Source organism: Hypomesus transpacificus, chromosome 19 (genome assembly GCF_021917145.1).
Source record: "Hypomesus transpacificus isolate Combined female chromosome 19, fHypTra1, whole genome shotgun sequence".
Taxonomy (NCBI): Eukaryota; Metazoa; Chordata; class Actinopteri; order Osmeriformes; family Osmeridae; genus Hypomesus; species Hypomesus transpacificus.
The window spans coordinates 879,895-900,865 of record NC_061078.1 but is presented as its reverse complement, the minus strand read 5'-3'; the positions used below and the strand labels follow the sequence as shown (position 1 = coordinate 900,865).

The 20,971-nt window shown below is 47.5% G+C and overlaps 2 protein-coding genes across 3 annotated transcripts in view; one reads left to right on the top strand and one right to left on the bottom strand.

The window, feature by feature from the left end:
- The first annotated feature begins 7,601 nt into the window (after nt 1–7,601).
- elfn1b (extracellular leucine-rich repeat and fibronectin type III domain containing 1b) lies at nt 7,602–12,803 on the top strand. The gene is made up of 6 exons (XM_047042216.1): nt 7,602–8,312; nt 9,103–9,246; nt 10,423–11,244; nt 11,366–11,583; nt 11,701–12,154; nt 12,262–12,803. Exons 1-6 carry the CDS (start codon nt 7,924–7,926, stop codon nt 12,737–12,739), a joined length of 2,505 nt encoding a protein of 834 aa, XP_046898172.1. The 5' UTR covers nt 7,602–7,923; the 3' UTR covers nt 12,740–12,803.
- Nucleotides 12,804–20,382: 7,579 nt separating this feature from the next.
- The window catches only part of mad1l1 (mitotic arrest deficient 1 like 1), a 13,384-nt gene continuing 12,795 nt past the window's right edge, over nt 20,383–20,971 (bottom strand). Inside the window, exon 18 of one of the 2 annotated variants that reach the window (XM_047042373.1) lies at nt 20,383–20,788. In XM_047042373.1, the coding sequence (XP_046898329.1) occupies nt 20,612–20,788 (177 nt within the window). In that variant the 3' untranslated portion in view covers nt 20,383–20,611. The remainder of the gene's footprint in view (nt 20,789–20,971) is intronic. The other variant, XM_047042374.1, reaches the window with a different exon arrangement.

The following is a 20,971-nucleotide window of genomic DNA, read 5'->3' as shown; positions in this document are numbered from 1 at the left end:
CAGGTGGCTGAGCGGGTAGAGCATCGGGCTACTAATCTGAAGTTTGCCAGTTCGATTCCTGGCTGGTGCACACGACGTTGTGTCTTTGGGCAAGGCACTTCACCCTACTTGCCTCCTGGGAATGTCCCTGTACTTACTGTAAGTCGCTCTGGATAAGAGCGTCTGCTAAATGACTACATGTAAATGTACAGTGCTGCTACACACAGTCACTCACTCACACACACTCACTCACACTTTCACTCACATACAGTCACTCACACACACACACTCGTCACTCTTGTCCACTATGATTAACCTCTCCATCAATCTCTTACTCACACTCACACACACTTCAACATAGAGTACGCATACACACTCATCAACGTACAGTACGCACACACCCACACACACTCTCTCTCTCTCTCTCTCTGTCTCTCTTTCATTCTCTCTATTAAAAGGATTGTGATTAAATTATCCAGCACTATCCTCCAGCCTGGCTGGTCCCTCAGGAGTTCCTTTATTGTGTGTGTGTGTGTATCTATGTATGTGTGTCTATGTATGGCAGGCTGTGTGTGTGTGTGTGTGTGTGTTGTGTTGCTGACACATCACTATAAGTGCATGCATGAGCAACGACAAAGGCACACTAAACGATCAGAGCATCCTCCTCTGACCAGCTGGGAGGAAGAGTGTGTGTGTGAGTGTGTGTGTGTGTATGTGCGCGTCTTGACATTGAGATTCTTTAGGTATGTTGGAATAGCAAGTAGGAGTTGGGTCCATCCTAGTTAGCATTAGCTGTGATGTATAAACATAGTTAGCATTAGCTGTGCATATATAAACATAGTTAGTCTTATGCTAGGCTAGTTAACATTAGCTTTGCATATATAAACATAGTTAGCCTGATGCTAGATTAGTTAGCATTAGCTGTGCATATATAAACATAGTTAGCCTGATGCTAGGCTAGAGTTAGCGCTGTTCAAACGAACATTAGCTCAGCTTAGCTTAGGCAGCATAGCAACAGTGAGTTATGAAGTCCAACTGTACTTCAGGGTGAAGAGGAGACACACACACTAAAAGAGAGTTATGGTGTGTGTGCAGTAGAGTACACACACAGGAGACACACACACACTGTGTGTGCAGTACAGCACACACACAGGAGACACACTCACACACACACTCACACTGTGTGTGCAGTACAGCACACACACAGGAGACACACTCACACACACACTCACACTGTGTGTGCAGTACAGCACACACACAGGAGACACACTCACACACACACTCACACTGTGTGTGCAGTACAGTACACACACAGGAGACACACTCACACACACACTCACACTGTGTGTGCAGTACAGTACACACACAGGAGACACACTCACACACACACTCACACTGTGTGTGCAGTACAGTACACACACAGGAGACACACTCACACACACACTCACACTGTGTGTGCAGTACAGTACACACACAGGAGACACACACACACACTCACACTGTGTGTGCAGTACAGTACACACACAGGAGACACACTCACACACACACTCACACTGTGTGTGCAGTACAGTACACACACAGGAGACACACTCACACACACACTCACACTGTGTGTGCAGTACAGTACACACACAGGAGACACACTCACACACACACTCACACTGTGTGTGCAGTACAGTACACACACAGGAGACACACTCACACACACACTCACACTGTGTGTGCAGTACAGTACACACACAGGAGACACACTCACACACACACTCACACTGTGTGTGCAGTACAGTACACACACAGGAGACACACTCACACACACACTCACACTGTGTGTGCAGTACAGTACACACACAGGAGACACACTCACACACACACTCACACTGTGTGTGCAGTACAGTACACACACAGGAGACACACTCACACACACACTCACACTGTGTGTGCAGTACAGTACACACTCTGTATTTATCTACCAGAGAACCCCTGAGGTTGTGGTTGTTTTTCTCAGATTTCTGTTGAACCTTCCAGCTGTGGGGCTGAGAGTGATGGATGATGTGTGTATTAAAGATTGGATGAGATTGTATGTGTGTGTGTGCGTGACTTAGTGTTTGTGTGACAGGCTGTCTGTATAAATGTGTTGTGTGTCAGTGTGTGTGTCAGTGTAACAGGCTGTATGTGTGTGTGTGTGTGAGTGTGTGTGTGAGTGTGTGTGTGTGTGTGTGAGTGTGTGTGTGTGTGTGTGAGTAGCTTCCAGACATATTCAGGGAAGCTGTAATTGCACAGTAAATAATTCTGACCATAAATTCATGTAGTATCTAGGCTGAACCATTTATTTCAATCTGTGTGTGTGTGTATTTGTGTGTGTATTTGTGTGTGTGTGTATTTGTGTGTGTGTGTGCTGTGTTTGTCTCAGTGTGAAATCCTATTAACTGAGCTAAATCCTTTTCTGGCCTAAAGCCTGTTACACACACCTACACACACTCTCTCTCTTTCTCCTTCCCTCTCTCTCAGTTCAGTTCAGTTCAGAATGCTATATTGGCATGACAGTTCGGGTTGAGCAGTATTGCCAAAGAAGTCCATATTGAAAGGACATTTTAACATGTATATTAAAACATTTAACAAGGAGTCTAACAATAATAATATGGCAAAATAACAGTAGCATAGTAAGTGTAACAGTAACACATAAATGTATGTTACAGTTTTTCTCAATTGCTTTGGCTCAATTCTTGAAACAGAAATTACATTCTCAAAGCTCCACGTGCATTTAGCGAAATAGCCTATAAAGTTCAGCACAACTACATAGATCACCTTCAAAAGGTCATATCTCACCCAAAACAGTTAACTCATGCTTCAAAACCAAATCATTTTTTCATATATATAGTCAGTGCCCCCAAAATGAATAGTTCCTTCTCGATTGCTTTGGCTAATTTCTCGAGAAAAAAAAGAACATTCTCAAACCTTTAAATACATTTGCCAAAATAACCCAGATGGTTCAGCAAAACACCATAGAACACCTGCAAAGGGTCATCTCTTTCCTAAAACAGACAACTTATCAGTCAAAACTAAATCCTTTTCTTATACAAATAGTCAGTGCCCCCAAAATGAAAAGTCCCATTGGCATTGTGTAAACACTGCAGGTCAAAATGTTTAGATGTTTTGTCAGTATGGCAGTGAACCTTAGAAATATCCCTTATGTGCAATGTGCTACAGTTACTGTAGTAGATGTTTTCTTTCCAGAATACAATGTGTCTCAATCTACATTTACATTTATTCATTTAGCAGATTCTTTTATCCAAAGCGACTACTACAAAAGTGCATAGGTCACTGATCATAACAACGCGATAGCCCCAAACATTTCGGGTAGCCAAAACATGAAGCATACATTGTGAAAAACCCAAATACAGTAAGTGCCAAAGAGAAGAACCATAACAGCATGTAGCCAAACAAGTTGCAACTAAACAACATGAACCTCAAAAGTGCAAGAGTGTACCTGTACAAAAGCAAGCAACAATACTGTAATGTATGCTTCATGTTTTGGCCAACCACAATGTTATCTCGTTGTTTAGGATCATTGACCTATGCACTTTTGTGAAGCTCTCTCTTGGAAGTCGCTTTGAATAAAAGCTAAATGAATACATGTAAAATGTAAATGTGTATCAAACAGCAAAAGGATTACAGTAATTCAAAAGTAGCCTACAAGGTGACACATCACATATTGCACTTACACTGCCATGGAAATTGTTACTGTAATTGCCATACATCATGGTTACTGTAACAGGAAATGTGTACAGCACAATATACTGTCATACAATAAGCACATCAAAATTAACATTATGTATAACCTACTCTAGTAGTATGAGTAACCACAGTAAGTTTCAGGCAAGTGACACTTTCCTAGTCAGAGTTAGCAGGGGGTGCATTACAGTAAACCTGGCATGAAATGCACCTCCTCTATTGTCTGTTTTGTATATCCCAGCATCAAATGATTCCTATTGTACACTGAAGGGACTAGTATGAGTAACCACGGTACTTCTCAATCATGTGACCCCTTCCTAGTCAGAGTTGCAGAGGGTGCATTTCATGGCAAGAAGGAAACAATAAGAAAGTAAAGCAAAGCTGGAGTTTCACTAGTTGTCGTCCTCACTCTCCTGCTCATCCTCGACAAATGTAAGAAAGTGAGGCCCTACCAAACCCCTCTCATGTAGAGGGATAAAATCGGAGTGCAGGCGGTCCAAGGACACCAGGAGTGTCTGGGTATTGTATGGGCCAAGACTGGGAATGTGGGTGACTACACCATTCTCTGAAATGGCAGCAGAAACAGTGATGTTTCCCCCGAGCTGGCCTGTGACAAGCTCTATATATTTGATGGAAGCATTTATACTGCTGCATTGCTCCTGTCAGCTAACTAAACTTACTGTGTGATTGGTGATCGGATGTGTCCCCTTGTTTTGTAAAGTTCTAGTTGCACCTGACAATCACTGTAAGCAGATGATCCAAGAGATCCATATTACAGTATATACCATTATGTTTTTCATGGTATTATGTGCATGATATATTTTGACAGTGGAGTGAACTATTGTGCAGGTGATGATGTACACAAGGAAATTATGCCAATAGGTTTTGCAGAGAACAACCACTTGACTGAGAAATAACAGTCAGTTTAGACCAGCAAGATATTTTCAATTGATAGTTGGCCTAATTGAAGGCAATTATACCTAACCATTTCAAAGATGTGTTAAATCATTTAAAATGTGTGCAAACTGTAGGCAATTGCACTTGTCATTTACAAGGATGTGCTAATACAATTGCAATTTGATTAAAGAAATGAACAATTCCAATCTGTTGTGAACAAGAGCCCAGCGGTTTGGAGGTTTGCACGTGTTGTTTTGAGAATGTAATTTCTGTTTCGTGAAATGAGCCAAACCAATTGAGAAAAACTGTAATATACAGTAAGGTTTTAACAGTCATGGCATTGACAGACATACCTAGCGGCAAGGCTTGCAGTAGGCCCTTCGCCCAGAGATATCATTAATTTCTCATATCTCTCTCTCTCACACACACACACACACACACACACACACAGTGGGACAGAAGAGGGTATTAGGGGTTACATGGATGATGTTCATTTTCATACATTCTGATTTTAAAATCATTCAAACTCTCTCTCCTTCTGTTTCTTACATCCCTTCCTCATCTCCTTTCCATCACACACAGAGCTGTGTTCTAGAACCCTCTCCATCACACACAGAGCTGTGTTCTAGAACCCTCTCCGTCACACAGAGCTGTGTTCTAGAACCCTCTCCATCACACAGAGCTGTGTTCTAGAACCCTCTCCATCACACACAGAGCTGTGTTCTAGAACCCTCTCCATCACACACAGAGCTGTGTTCTAGAACCCTCTCCATCCCAAAGAGAGCTGTGTTCTAGAACCCTCTCCATCACACACAGAGCTGTGTTCTAGAACCCTCTCCATCCCACACAGAGCTGTGTTCTAGAACCCTCTCCATCCCAAAGAGAGCTGTGTTCTAGAACCCTCTCCATCACACACAGAGCTGTGTTCTAGAACCCTCTCCATCCCACACAGAGCTGTGTTCTAGAACCCTCTCCATCATACACAGAGCTGTGTTCTAGAACCCTCTCCATCACACACAGAGCTGTGTTCTAGAACCCTCTCCATCACACACAGAGCTGTGTTCTAGAGCCCTCTCCATCATACACAGAGCTGTGTTCTAAAACCCTCTCCATCATACACAGAGCTGTGTTCTAGAACCCTCTCCATCATACACAGAGCTGTGTTCTAGAACCCTCTCCATCATACACAGAGCTGTGTTCTAGAACCCCTCTCCATCATACACAGAGCTGTGTTCTGGAACCCTCTCCATCATACACAGAGCTGTGTTGTAGAACCCTCTCCATCACACACAGAGCTGTGTTCTAGAACCCTCTCCATCACACACAGAGCTGTGTTCTAGAGCCCTGTCCATCACACACAGAGCTGTGTTCTAGAATATTCCTTTTTTAAATCTATCCATCACACTTTCATGAGAGAGGAGAGAGAGGGAAGAGGAGAGAGACTACAAAATCAAATAAAATTGGTTTCCTTTTTTGGATAGTGACACATGCAAACACACACACTTACTTACACACACCCTCAAGCATACATACACAAACACACACACACAGCCTGGGAGCTGGTTTATCTCTCTATAATCTAATCTGAATGAGTCATTTATCGATTTAACAAATCTCACGTGTCGTTTTTGCCCAAGCACGAGAAAGCCTAACTGTATGTGTGTGTGTCTGTGTGACTGTGTACGTTTGTAGTGTGTGCAAGTGAGTTGTGTTTGTTTGTGTGTTTGTGTGTACCTGTACCTGTGCCTTCTCTGTACATCTTACAAGACAGGATGGTGTGTGTGTGGCTTGTGTGAGTGTTTTTGTGTGTGTTCGTTAGAGAGAAGATAGGAGAGAGGAGAGGAAAGGAGGGCAGAGGAGGAGATGACAGAGGAGAGGAGAGGAGTAGAGGAGGAAAGGAGAGGAGGAAAGGAGAGAAGGAACGGAGCTACATATTCATGGAGATGAACCTCCCACTGAGGTCAGAGGTGTTTGAGGTGAAGCATGGGTGTGTGGGAGGGTTTACTCAGAATGAAACCACTGTGTATCTGCCACCTGCTCCTCCCTTCTCCTTTTATAGCTTTTATCACTTCTTCCCTCTGTTCTCTTCTCACCCCAGGACAACAGCAGGTCACTGTGTGTGTATGTGTGTGTGTGTGCCTCTTGTGAACTCATGTGGAGTTAGTCGCATGCTATGTAGGAGGAAGTCACACCATCAATAATAGATTGTGCTGACTGGATGGAAGACACACACACACACAGCAGATTTGTTCATCCTCCACTTACTTAATCTCAGCCAGCAATGACATCACTTCCTGTACATTATGTTGGCGTCAGGTCTGAGGCTCCTCCTCCTCCCCTCACCTTCTCTCCTCCTCTCCCCTATCCTTCCCTCCTCTTTTCTCCTCTCCTCTCCTCCGCTCCTCTCTCCTCCCATCCTCTCTCCTCCCCTCTCCCCTGTCCTCCTCTCTCCTCTACTCCCCTCCTCTCCTCTCTCCCCGTTTCCTCCTCTCCCCTCTCCTCTCCTCCGCTCCTCTCTCCTCCCATCCTCTCTCCTCCCCTCTCCCCTGTCCTCCTCTCTCCTCTACTCCCCTCCTCTCCTCTCTCCCCCTGTTTCCTCCTCTCCCCTCTTCTCTCCTCCCCTCCTCTCTCCTCCCCTCCACCTCTCTTCTCTCCTCCCATCCTCTCTCCCCTCCTCCCCTCAGCAGCTGTTGACATGGTACTCTTGCATGTGGTAACCAGGGTAGTGCTGCAGACTAATTAATGAGTAACTGAGTGGAGAGCTTCGTTAGGTGTGTGTGGTGTGTGTGTGGTGTGTGTGTGTAGTAAAAGGAGCATCCATATTCAGCTTAATAGTGTCTGCAATTGGCCAGGTCTGTCTCCCTCTACTCCAGTTAACTGCTGGAAGCATAGCTACCCCCCCCCACACACACACGCACACGCACACACACATATTCTCTCACACTCACACCTTCTCTTTATCTCACACCCACACACATTCCCTCTCTCTCACACACACACACACACGTGTTAAACAGCAGGTGTGTTTATTTCTCTCTCCAGCACCAATGAGAAGGCAGCAGCACAGACTGTTATCCAATCAGAGATGCCGACACCCAAAGAGGAAATTAACTCCAACCAATTGGATGCGAGGAATAACACAGTGCTGCACCCGCTCCTGACCCCAAACGCCAGCCAATCAGATGAAACCTGCCCAGCCCCGTCCAATCAGAACAAGTCTTGCCAATGAGGCGGACAGACAGACAGGAAGACGGACAGACTGACAGACACACATAAAACCACGGCAACACACCTGGCGTCATCACGGCGGAAGTCATGACAACGTGCACTCCCACTCTGGCGGGCGGGGCTTCTCTTACCGTTGCGGCGGCCACTGCCGTCTATTGGCTGGCCCTCCTGTCACTCATGCGGTTCCCGGGGGCAACGGGCGACTGCTGGCTGATCGAGGGGGAGAAGGGCTTTGTGTGGCTGGCCATCTGCAGCCAGAACCAGCCCCCGTATGAGAGCATCCCCCAGCACATCAACAACACCATCCTGGACCTGCGCCTCAACGAGAACAAGATCCGCTCCGTGCTGTTCTCCGCCCTGGGACGCTTCTCCAACCTCACCTACCTCAACCTCACCAAGAATGACGTATCCTACATAGAGGACGGGGCCTTCTCAGCCCAATACAACCTGCAGGTGCTGCAGCTGGGCTTCAACAGGTGAGGGGGGGGGGGGTAGAGGTGTAGGGGTGTCCAGGTGTGTGTAGGGGTGTCCAGGTGTGTGTAGGGGTGTCCAGGTGTGTGTAGGGGTGTCCAGGTGTGTGTAGGGGTGTCCAGGTGTGTGTAGGGGTGTATTAGTGTCCAGGTGTGTGTGTGTCCAGGTGTGTGTAGGGATGTCCAGGTGTGTGTAGGGGTGTCCAGGTGTGTGTGTAGGGGTGTATTAGTGTCCAGGTGTGTGTGTAGGGGTGGTGTGTGTAGGGGTGTATTAGTGTCCAGGTGTGTGTGTAGGGGTGTAGGTGTGTGTAGGGGTGTCCAGGTGTGTGTAGGGGTGTTCAGGTGTGTGTCCAGGTGTGTGTGTAGGGGTGTCCAGGTGTGTGTAGTGTCCAGGTGTGTGTGTAGGGGTGTCCAGGTGTGTGTAGGGGTGTCCAGGTGTGTGTAGGGGTGTTCAGGTGTGTGTGTAGGGGTGTATTAGTGTCCAGGTGTGTGTGTAGGGGTGTCCAGGTGTGTGTAGGGGTGTATTAGTGTCCAGGTGTGTGTAGGGGTGTCCAGGTGTGTGTGTAGGGGTGTCTAGGTGTATGTAGGGGTGTCCAGGTGTGTGTAGGGGTGTCCAGGTGTGTGTAGGGGTGTATTAGTGTCCAGGTGTGTGTAGGGGTGTCCAGGTGTGTGTGTAGGGGTGTCTAGGTGTATGTAGGGGTGTCCAGGTGTGTGTAGGGGTGTCCAGGTGTGTGTAGGGGTGTCCAGGTGTGTGTGTAGGGGTGTATTAGTGTCCAGGTGTGTTGGGTGTCCCCAGGCTGAGGAACCTGACTGAGGGCATGCTGCGGGGCCTGGGGAGGCTGCAGTACCTCTACCTGCAGGCTAACCTGATCGAGAGCGTGAGCCCCAACACCTTCGAGGAGTGTCCCAACATCGAGAACATCGACCTCTCCATGAACAGGTGCTGCCTCACCTCATCATCAACACTGGAATACTGGAAATATATATATATATTATATATTTTTTATATAATTTAGCTACAGAAAATATTACAATCAATTATATCTATATAATGTAAATATAAATAAAATATAAATAAAATATAATATCAAATATAACATCAAATATAACAAACATTATATATTACATAATATAATATATACATGTATAACATCAAAATGTGCTGTATATTAGTGCTGTCAGTTAAACGCGTTATTAACAGCGTTAAAGCAAACCCATTTTAACGGCGTAATTCTTTTTATCGCGAGATTAACGTTCTTTTTGGCCTAGCAAACCTTGTAGTTTTTTTCACATGCTGTTGCAACAACTACTGACGTTAGAAAAACTACAACACCACACCGGATGTAGCTAGACCGGAAACAGAACAACAGGCACGCCGCACACACTTGTTTGGGCTTACGAGCCGGCCAAAGAGTAGTAGGCTAACGTTACGTTTTGAGTGGATGGCGAGCGCGAGACGCCAAAATGGATGCCAATAAGATTCTGAATGGGACCAAAGTTATCTGTGTGTTTTGTCAAACTTTGAGAGCAAAATGAAGAGGCCACATCAATGTAAAAAATGAATCAAAGGCAAACAGTAGGCTACTGTGCCCAGGAAGTGTCCTTTAGGCAACAATCTATATTTATAAGGCTATTTTGTTGAATTCATGCAGTAACTTGGAAAAGTAACGCAAGTTACTTAAATAAGTAACTGTAATAATATAAGACAGCCCCAACCTGCAGAGACTCATTTCCGGGAGGTTCCCCCCCCCCCCCCCCGGGATGCAATCCGGACACATGAAGTACTCCCTCAACCAGCACGTATACCCCCCCCCCCCTCTTGCTCGCTCGAAATACAAAATCCACAATTTCCGCGAGATTGTATAGCATTTCCGGGCGTCAGGGAGAAATGAGGGAGACTACCGGACCTTCCGGGAGATTTGGGATGTCTGTAATATTACTCAATGTCAAAAGGTAATGCGTTTTGTTACTTTGTTACTCCCTTAAGTAATGATATTATGTAACTCGTTATATTGCATAACGCGTTACCCCCAACACTGTATACAAGTGTTGTTTTACATAGAACTATTATAGTGTTAGTTACTGTAGTTGTTTAATATGGTACCTGTTGTTGCAGGATCCAGCAGCTAGATGGCGCTGTGTTTTCCAGCCTGTCCCGTCTGAGCACGTGCGAGCTGTACACTAACCCCTTCAACTGCTCCTGTGAGCTGCTGGGCTTCCTGCGCTGGCTAGCCCTGTTCCCCAACCGCACCAACGAGCGCATGGCCTGCGACACGCCCACTGGCTTCTACGGCTACTTCCTGGTCAGCCAGAACCCCCGGCAGCCCGCCTTCCGCAACGCTCTGCACGTGCTCAGTATGGTGTGTGAGGACAGCAGCGGCCCCCCGTACATCGTGGGGGTCTTGGACGCCACCACCCGGCCCCCCCGCCCCCCGCCATGTGCACTGGACGACTGCTACTCCGGGGACCCGCCCCCTGTTCCCGAGGAGCCAATCAGCATCGGCCCCACCTCCCTGGACTCGGGGCCGGACATGCGGGTGACACAGGTGACTCCCACCAGCGCGGTGCTCTCGGTCCGGATCCCCCAGCCCTTCAGGAAGATGTACACCCTGGCCCTGTACAACAACAGCTTCTCCACAGACATCCAGAAGCTGCACAGCCAGCAGGAGGACGTGGAGCTGAGGGACCTGAAGCCCCACACGCTTTACACCTACTGTGTGGTGTCGGTGCGCCACGCCCTGCGCCACAACCACACCTGCCTCACCCTCACAGTAGGAGGCAAGGCCGGGCCCGGACCTGCCGTCACCCAGTCGTCGGCGACGCTGTACATCATGGGTATTCTGGGATGTCTGTTTGGCATGGTGGTGGTCCTGGGCGTGGCCTGCCACTGTCTGAGGAGGCGGAGACATCGTGAGGAGAAGCAGAGGAAGATGGAGAGGTGGGTCGCAGAATGTTGGGGCAGTATGCACCCTAACACACCTAAAAGTTACAAAACAATTCTTAGTTAGGTCTAATGAAGCGTGCGCTTGACTGTTTGATGTGATGCTTGTTTGGAACAGGATCCAGCGCACGCTCATTGAGCTGAAGTACGGAGGAGGGGGTGTGGGCGAGCTGGAGGGAGGCAGGGGCTCACTCTCCCAGCTCTCCCAGAAACAGGGCCTCTCGGCTGGGGAAAGTCTGTCGCGCCTGCCCTACCTGGGAGGAGAGCTGGAACAGTACACCATCCAGGAGATCATCGAGACTCCCAAGAACAAGGCCAGCTATTTGGAGGTGCGAGGCGGAGGGGAGAGGGAGAGAGAGAGGGAGAGAGAGAGGGAGAGGGAAAGAGAGAGGGAAAGAGATAGAGAGAGGGAAAGAGAGAGGGAAAGGGAAAGGGAGAGAGAGAGGGAGAGAGAGAGAGAGAGGGAGAGAGAGAGAGAGAGGGAGAGGGGGATGTCTCCTCCCACTCAGGGGTCGGTTGCAGAGATTTCGACCATCGCCAAGGAGGTGGACAAGGTTAACCAGATCATCAACAACTGCATTGACGCGCTCAAGTCCGAGTCCACTTCCTTCCAGGCCGCCACCGGGGGTGGGGCCAAACCCAGCGCCATGCCAACCTCCTCCCCCGGCCGCGACGCCCAGCTAATGCTGATCTCCGACCAACCCAGCAAAGCAGGGGGCGGGACAGGAAGCGGGGGAGGCGGCGGTTTCCTGTCCCCGGTGTATAAAGGCGGGGCTTACCACCATCCAATCCAGCGGCACCACAGCATGGAGGCTCCGCCCTCAAAGCGCCCCAGTGTCTCGTCCAGTGGGTCAGCCCGGAGCCCGCGGTCCTACCGGCCCCCAGGGGCCTCCACCCACGACCTACGGTACGCACACACAGGAAGTGACCTCACACAGACAGGATGTAGAAAGTAACCTCACACAGACAGGATGTAGGAAGTGACCTCACTTCTCCCCCTCCTCCCCCCTCCAGGTACTCAGACCAAACCTCCAGCCCAGCAGGCGGTGCCGGAGACCCAATCCTCACCGTGACGCCAGCGGCGGCCATCTTGCGTGCGGAAGCCCAGCGTCTCCGGCAGTACCACGAGCACCGGCACTCCTACCCTGGGCCCCTGGGGCTCTGCCCAGACCTCCCAGCTCTTCCTGACCTCCCGCCCCACCTCCAGGCCCTCTCCCTGGGCCGCGCTGCCCGGGCGGAGCCCCCCTACCCTCCGCTGTCGCCTCACTACCAGAGCCTGAGCTCCAGCGCGGGCTCCAGCCCCGAGGCGTCCTGCGGGCCGGGCAGGGGCCTCTGGCAGCGCTTCAAGATGCACCGGAGGAGGCACCGGCAGGAGGAGGAGTACGTGGCGGCCGGACACGCCCTCCGCAGGAAGGTGCAGCTGGCCCAGGATGAGGACCTGCACGACATCCTGGACTACTGGAAGGGGGTGTCCTCTCAGCAGAAGGCTTGAACTGGCGGGGGGCTAGGATACACACTCTGATACACACTCTGATACACACACACTGATACACACTCTGATACACACACACTGATACACACTCTGATAAACACACTGATACACACTCTGATACACACTCTGATACACACACTGATACACACTCTGATACACACTCTGATACACACACACTGATACACACTCTGATACACACACACTGATACACACTCTGATACACACACTGATACACACTCTGATACACACACTGATACACACTCTGATACACACTCTGATACACACACTGATACACACTCTGATACACACTCTGATACACACACTGATACACACTCTGATACACACTCTGATACATACACAGAGTTAGACACACACTTGACTAATAGATACACACACTGATACACACACAGAGTTAGACACACACACTTGACTAATAGATACACACTCTGATACACACACACTTGACTAATAGATACACACCCTGATACACACACAGAGTTAGACACACACACTTGACTAATAGATACACACTCTGATACACACACACTTGACTAATAGATACACACCCTGATACACACACACTTGACTAATAGATACACACCCTGATACACACACACTTGACTAATAGATACACACCCTGATACACACACACTTGACTAATAGATACACACTCTGATACACACACACTTGACTAATAGATACACACACACTTGACTAATAGATACACACCCTGATACACACACACTTGACTAATAGATACACACCCTGATACACACACACTTGACTAATAGATACACACCCTGATACACACACACTTGACTAATAGATACACACCCTGATACACACACACTTGACTAATAGATACACACTCTGATACACACACACTTGACTAATAGATACACACTCTGATACACACACACTTGACTAATAGATACACACCCTGATACACACACACTTGACTAATAGATACACACTCTGATACACACACACTTGACTAATAGATACACACCCTGATACACACACACTTGACTAATAGATACACACCCTGATACACACACACTTGACTAATAGATACACACCCTGATACACACACACTTGACTAATAGATACACACTCTGATACACACACACTTGACTAATAGATACACACCCTGATACACACACACTTGACTAATAGATACACACCCTGATACACACACACTTGACTAATAGATACACACTCTGATACACACACACTTGACTAATAGATACACACTCTGATACACACACACTTGACTAATAGATACACACCCTGATACACACACACTTGACTAATAGATACACACTCTGATACACACACAGAGTTAGACACACACACTTGACTAATAGATACACACTCTGATACACACACACTTGACTAATAGATACACACCCTGATACACACACACTTGACTAATAGATACACACTCTGATACACACACACTTGACTAATAGATACACACCCTGATACACACACACTTGACTAATAGATACACACCCTGATACACACACACTTGACTAATAGATACACACTCTGATACACACACAGAGTTAGACACACACACTTGACTAATAGATACACACTCTGATACACACACACTTGACTAATAGATACACACCCTGATACACACACACTTGACTAATAGATACACACTCTGATACACACACACTTGACTAATAGATACACACCCTGATACACACACACTTGACTAATAGATACACACCCTGATACACACACACTTGACTAATAGATACACACTCTGATACACACACAGAGTTAGACACACACACTTGACTAATAGATACACACTCTGATACACACACACTTGACTAATAGATACACACCCTGATACACACACACTTGACTAATAGATACACACCCTGATACACACACACTTGACTAATAGATACACACCCTGATACACACACACTTGACTAATAGATACACACCCTGATACACACACACTTGACTAATAGATACACACTCTGATACACACACACTTGACTAATAGATACACACCCTGATACACACACACTTGACTAATAGATACACACACACTTGACTAATAGATACACACTCTGATACACACACACTTGACTAATAGATACACACTCTGATACACACACACTTGACTAATAGATACACACCCTGATACACACACACTTGACTAATAGATACACACTCTGATACACACACAGAGTTAGACACACACACTTGACTAATAGATACACACTCTGATACACACACACTTGACTAATAGATACACACTCTGATACACACACAGAGTTAGACACACACACTTGACTAATAGATACACACTCTGATACACACATGCATACATCCACACTGATACAAACAATGACACACACACATACATACATGTAGCGGTATACACACACAGACACACATCAATGTATGAATACACACACTTGCTCTAATGTAGACAGGGTTAAGGTCAAGTATAGACAGATTTAGGGTAATGTATAGACAGGTTTAGGGTAATGTATAGACAGGTTAGGGTAAAGTATAGACAGGTTTAGGGTAATGTATAGACAGGTTTAGGGTAAAGTATAGACAGGTTTATGGTAATGTATAGACAGGTTTATGGTAATGTATAGACAGGTTTAGGGTAATGTATAGACAGGTTTAGGGTAATGTATAGACAAACACACACACACATTGAAAAAGGCAGTATTGGGACCCCACACACACCAATCAGCTCTGTCTCTATACACACGGACCAATCAGAACCTGTAGCCATTAGACATGACCCACCATTGGTGTGGGAGAAGCTGGATGACCGACTGTGTAACTGGGTAGATTATAGTATTCTATACTATATATTATAGTAGCATTCTCACTGTGGAGAACATGTGACTAAAGATCTCTTTTCTACTTAGATAATGTACTTAAAGACTTACAAACATTAGAATACATGTTATTCTTACTATTGATTATTATTCTCATTATTATTCTCATTATCAATATTATTGTTATCTTTAGTATTATTTGAATATCGCATGGGCCTGTACAGTGAAATGTGGATAGACTGTTGTTGCGTACTCATCAACAACACATGTACTTTGTCAACAACAACAAACGACATCACGTCGGGTAATGTCAACATTTTTGTTTACCAGAGAACGTTGGAACCGGGTTCTTCATGTGAGAACCTCCTCCTGTTCTTGTCTCTCTGGACTAATACACACATTGACTCTCATTTCCATGGCGACGGGCGATGGAACACTGTACAAATGAAGAGAAGTTCTATATTTGCAGCAGCCGTATCGTTTCTACGACAACCAGTTTTTTTTTCTTAAGAAAACTCCAGAGGGGGGGGAGGCCCCCTGCCTCATTGTTTTGTTTTTGTTTGTTTATTTGTAAACAAACAAATTTCACAAACAACAACAACTCTGATCTGTGAATGTCTGCTGCAACGCGGGGGGGTGGAGCTTACACTGCACAAGTCTTTCTGTTTCCCACAATGCACCTCTCTATGCCCCTTCCATTTACCAAGAGAATATTTAGCTAAATCACCAATCAAAAGGCACAATACTGAACCAACCACTCCCATTGGCTGGCTGCTTCCCTGCTCCCCTCCAATCACATGATGACCAAAGTGCTGTGGTAGCCCCTGTAGCCCAATCCCTTCTCTACACACACACACACACACACACCGCAACATATGAATGTAATCTTTTATCTCTGCATAATTAAACAGTGTTTTAGACTGAGCTGAAGGTTTATAGAACTCTGCAGAGCTTATTCCTCCTCATCATCATCACGTTTAGGTCAGCTGACTCTCTGAACCATAGATATATATATCTATGCCCTGAACCTTCTCCAGCTCGCTACCATGGTAACCAGATACTGTGACTCCGTTGTAGTAATAGGTGCGTTCGACATGGACTGCGGCTGCATGAAACGACCGGCGAGAGTAGCCGCTTGCAGTCGGGGAGGAGTTGAAAACGGCTCTGTGAAGTCGGACATTCCAGCTTCTCCTGGTTTGCTGCGTTGTCATCAGTCATGGCCGATCAAGCGCTGTTTGCTTACTTTAGGCTACTTCATTTATAGTTAACCTTTCAGTTAGTGAAGAGGCGTACTAAAACCCTTTCTTCAACAAATTCGTAGTTCAATTAAACAGTTTGGTCCGGATTTGAGCATTGGCGAAACTGAAGGTGTCAGAATAATTACAAAACACGCGTCAAAGTTGTCGTGTGTGAGTCTGGCCAATCATGAAATAGCTGTGTCGTCACTAGAACCCGTGCAGTTGCTCTTGAGAATAAGCGCTCGGCTACACAGCCGGCAGTTCTCAAATCGATCTCACGATACTTTGATGGCTACGTCACAGTGACGTCGGCGCCGTCCCAAGTCGGACAAAAAGCCTAACCAGAATTCATTGTCTCAAGTCAGCCGCCTGCAGCCGGCTGCAGCGCTGCATGAAGTCAGTCCATGTCGAACGCACCTATTATAGGATACCTACCCCATAATGACGCTCTCTGATTGGTCCTTTAGACCAAGCTACAACTGTGACACGACCCCAAAAGGAGGGCTGGGATTGGCTAGCGACCACACTCTTAGAACCAACCCTGCCAGGAGGAGAACCCAGCTGAGGTTCTAGGAGGAGCTGGACCTGGTCCTGGTCTAGTCTAGGTCCTAGTCTAGTCCTGGTCTAGTCTGGGTCATGGTCTAGTCCTGGTCTAGTCTAGGTCATGGTCTAGTCTAGGTCCTGGTCTAGTCCTGGTCTAGTCTGGGTCATGGTCTGGGTCCTGGTCTAGACCTGTATATACACTCATCCAGACCCACTAAATCAACCACAGCCTTAAACTGTCTAGACCTGCTCTGGGCTCGATTAAAAGGTCTTGGTGGTTGTCTTTGTCATCTGGTGTTTTTCTATGGTTCTTAACTAGCAGGTAACTGAAGCAGGTAACTAGGTAGAGACGAGCTTCATTAAAACACAGATTGTGATTGGTCTTGTCGTGTTTTCTCTCTCCAGTTTGAACCAGGAGCAGGAACCACAGGAGATGATCAGGTATGGAGCAGTAGAGCATTCTGGGTAACTGGAAACCAGGATGAACACAGAAAGGTGCTTAGTGGTGTCTCACACAAAATATCAGTGTCATTAAAAAAAATTGTTATTATGTATAATTTGTCATTAGCATCAAAGTCAAACAATAGCACACGGACATGCTGTGGCAACTCACACAAGCCTGAACAGAAGCATTCATGTATGGCCTATGTGTACACGTACACACACACACACCATAGTGAAATAGAGGTGGTGTTCTATCCTACAGATACACACATACACAGCCCCCCCCCCCACACACACACTGTTTCATATTCCAATTGGCACTTACTCAAAGGACCTGGAAGAAGGGGGACAGCGAACATTCTCACTTATGTGTTATACAATGTTTTTATGCTGTTCAACGAAGTGTGTGAGTGTGTGTGTGCATACACTCAGAAGCTACAACTGCATTAATAATACAGAGCTAGTTCAGTTGGCATGGCTGAGAGGAGAACTGAGATCTGGCCTTTAACTTACTACGCTAACACAGTCTCATAGGAACAAGCCTTTAGCTTGGCAGGTTAACGTGGAGAAGGAGGCTGGTGTCTGAGAGAGGGAGGCTGGCAGTTTAAATGGCAACTTGACAGCCAGAACACTCTCCTCTCCTGGTGTTAAAGGGTACACACACTAACGCACCTCACAGTCAGTCAGAGTGAAGATGGGGACATGAGGTCAGAGCAGAGGCTGTCATATACCGCCCACACACACACACACACAAGCTGCCTGCCTCCTCTCAGTGTGTGTGTAGGTGTATGGGCGAGCTGTGTGTGTAGTATTTTTTTGTCTGTGTGTATTCTGACTGCATACCGAAGTACCTTCCTAAGATAAATGTTTCATTTGAGTTTTTTAGCGTAGGGAGGAGATCCACCCAATCACCTTTCATCCACCTTCCTTTCTGTGTGTGTCAAGGTGTGTGTGTGAGTGTGCCAGTGTGTGTGTGCATGGGGCAGTTAGCTGAAGGGTAAATCCACCAATCACTGTGTCTCTGAGAGGAGCAGCCTTGACCCACTTACAAGCTCAAAGTCATGAAGTACTGGACCATCACACACACTCCATCACAGACATGCTCTCTAACAGAACATTTATTGTGGTGACAACAGGAGGGCCTACAGTCAATACCTTCTCATTGATCCACTAATGGTAGCCAGACATGCTAGGCTCCGCCAACATAGATGCCACATGCCAGTATTCACCGATGACGTCAGAGTCCGTATCCCCTGGCAACCCTGACGACAGCTTCCTGCAGTCCCTGGACAGTTTGTTTGTTTCCAAAAGTTCTGATGTCCTGCAGTCTCTTAATGAAGAAAACACCAAGGAGGGGAGGAGGATGGGAGCAGAGGAGAAGAGGGGAGGAGCGGGGGAGGAGAGAGGAGGAGAGAGGGGAGGAGAGGAGGAGCAGAGGGGAGTAGCAGGGAGGAGAGGGGGAGGAGAGAGGAGGAACAGAGGGGAGGAGAGGGGATGAACTGAGGGGAGGAGAGAGTAGGAGAGAGGGAGGAGCGGGGAGGAGAGGGGGAGGAGAGAGGAGGAACAGAGGGGAGGAGGAGGAACAGAGGGGAGGAGAGGAGGAGCAGAGGGGAGTAGCAGGGAGGAGAGGGGGAGGAGAGAGGAGGAACAGAGGGGAGGAGCGGGGGAGGAGAGAGGGAGGAGCGGGGAGGAGAGGGGGAGGAGAGAGGAGGAACAGAGGGGAGGAACAGAGGGGAGGAGGAGCAGAGGGGAGTAGCAGGGAGGAGAGGGGGAGGAGAGAGGAGGAACAGAGGGGAGGAGCGGGGGAGGAGAGGGGGAGGAGAGAGGAGGAACAGAGGGGAGGAGAGAGGAGGAACAGAGGGGAGGAGAGGAGCAGAGGGGAGGAGAGGAGCAGAGGGGAGGAAGAGAGGAGGAACAGAGAGGAGAGAAGAGGAACAGAGGGGAGCAGAGGGAAGGAGAGGAGCGGGGAGGAGCAGCGGGGAGGAGCAGAGGGGAGGAACAGAGGAGAGGAACAGAGGGGAGGAGAGAATCTCTTCTACTCCTCATCACCTCCCCTCCCCTCACGGTATATCACAGTGTATAGTGGTTATAACAAAATATAACCATTTTATACAGTTGCCCTCACTGGGAGGAATTATACAACTACACTTCACTTATCACACACACCAAATCTTATCACACACACCAGCAGTCCAACAGCCGCTCTGTCTCTCTCAGAATCCAGGGCTCCTTACACACTGATGATTCAGCCACACGCAGCACTGGTGCAGGGATCAAATAAAGATTAAAGGATGAATAAAAAGGTGGAAGAGAGATAGAGAGGGAGAGAAAGAAAGGGGGGAGAGATATAGAGGGGAGAAGGAGAAGAGGAGGAGAGAAAGAGGAGGGAGACAGCTTTTAAAGGAGATGAATGTCAGAGGATCAGACCGTCTTACACACACACACACACACACACACACACACACACACACACACACACACACACACACACACACACACACACACACACACACACACAAACACACACTACACGGACACACACGGACACACACAGTTCCTAGATGGCACACAAACCCAGACACCCACAGAATCATGGATTCAAGAGATCTCTTTATTAACCCAACCAGACAGGTAAAACCACAACAAAGTTGTGCGTGTGTGTGTATTTGTCTGTGGGAGACAGTCCAGTCCAGTTCAGTCTAGACTAAAACTAAATAACTCAAAATAAATTCCAGGTGGTCTCCTAGAAGTTCTCCAGGGGTGATGGGGGTCTGCAGCAACAGCAGATTCTCCTGCCAGCTGGACAGAGAACCAGAGGGTCAGACGCTGGTCTGTCGGCTGAAGAGGTCAAGGGTCACGGCAGACAGGAAGGCTGGGATGCTCTTCTGATGGTGCAGGTGCAGGTCCACCATGGGAGCCAGGGTCCTGGAGAAGGAGGTCTCCATTAGCTGCATGGCCCCCGCCCCCACGCTGCCCCCCACACTGCCCCCCGCTGACTGGGGGAGAACACAGACAGGGTCAAACCTCCACGCATCAAGCAGAAAAATCAATTAAGTTGTTACTGTAACTTTGTGGGTTGAATTTGTGTGTGTATGTGTGTGTGAGAGAGAGACAAGTGTGTGTGTGTGTGTGTGTGTGAGAGAGACAGGTGTGTGTTTGACAGAGCCACAGCAGGGAAA

Coding starts and splice junctions, on each gene's coding strand:
- elfn1b (XM_047042216.1), top strand. CDS start 7,924: ATGACAACGTGCACTCCCACTCTGGCGGGCGGGGCTTCTCTTACCGTT. Junction 8,313..9,102: donor CTGCAGCTGGGCTTCAACAG/GTGAGGGGGGGG, acceptor GGGTGTCCCCAG/GCTGAGGAACCTGACTGAGG. Junction 9,247..10,422: donor ATCGACCTCTCCATGAACAG/GTGCTGCCTCAC, acceptor CTGTTGTTGCAG/GATCCAGCAGCTAGATGGCG.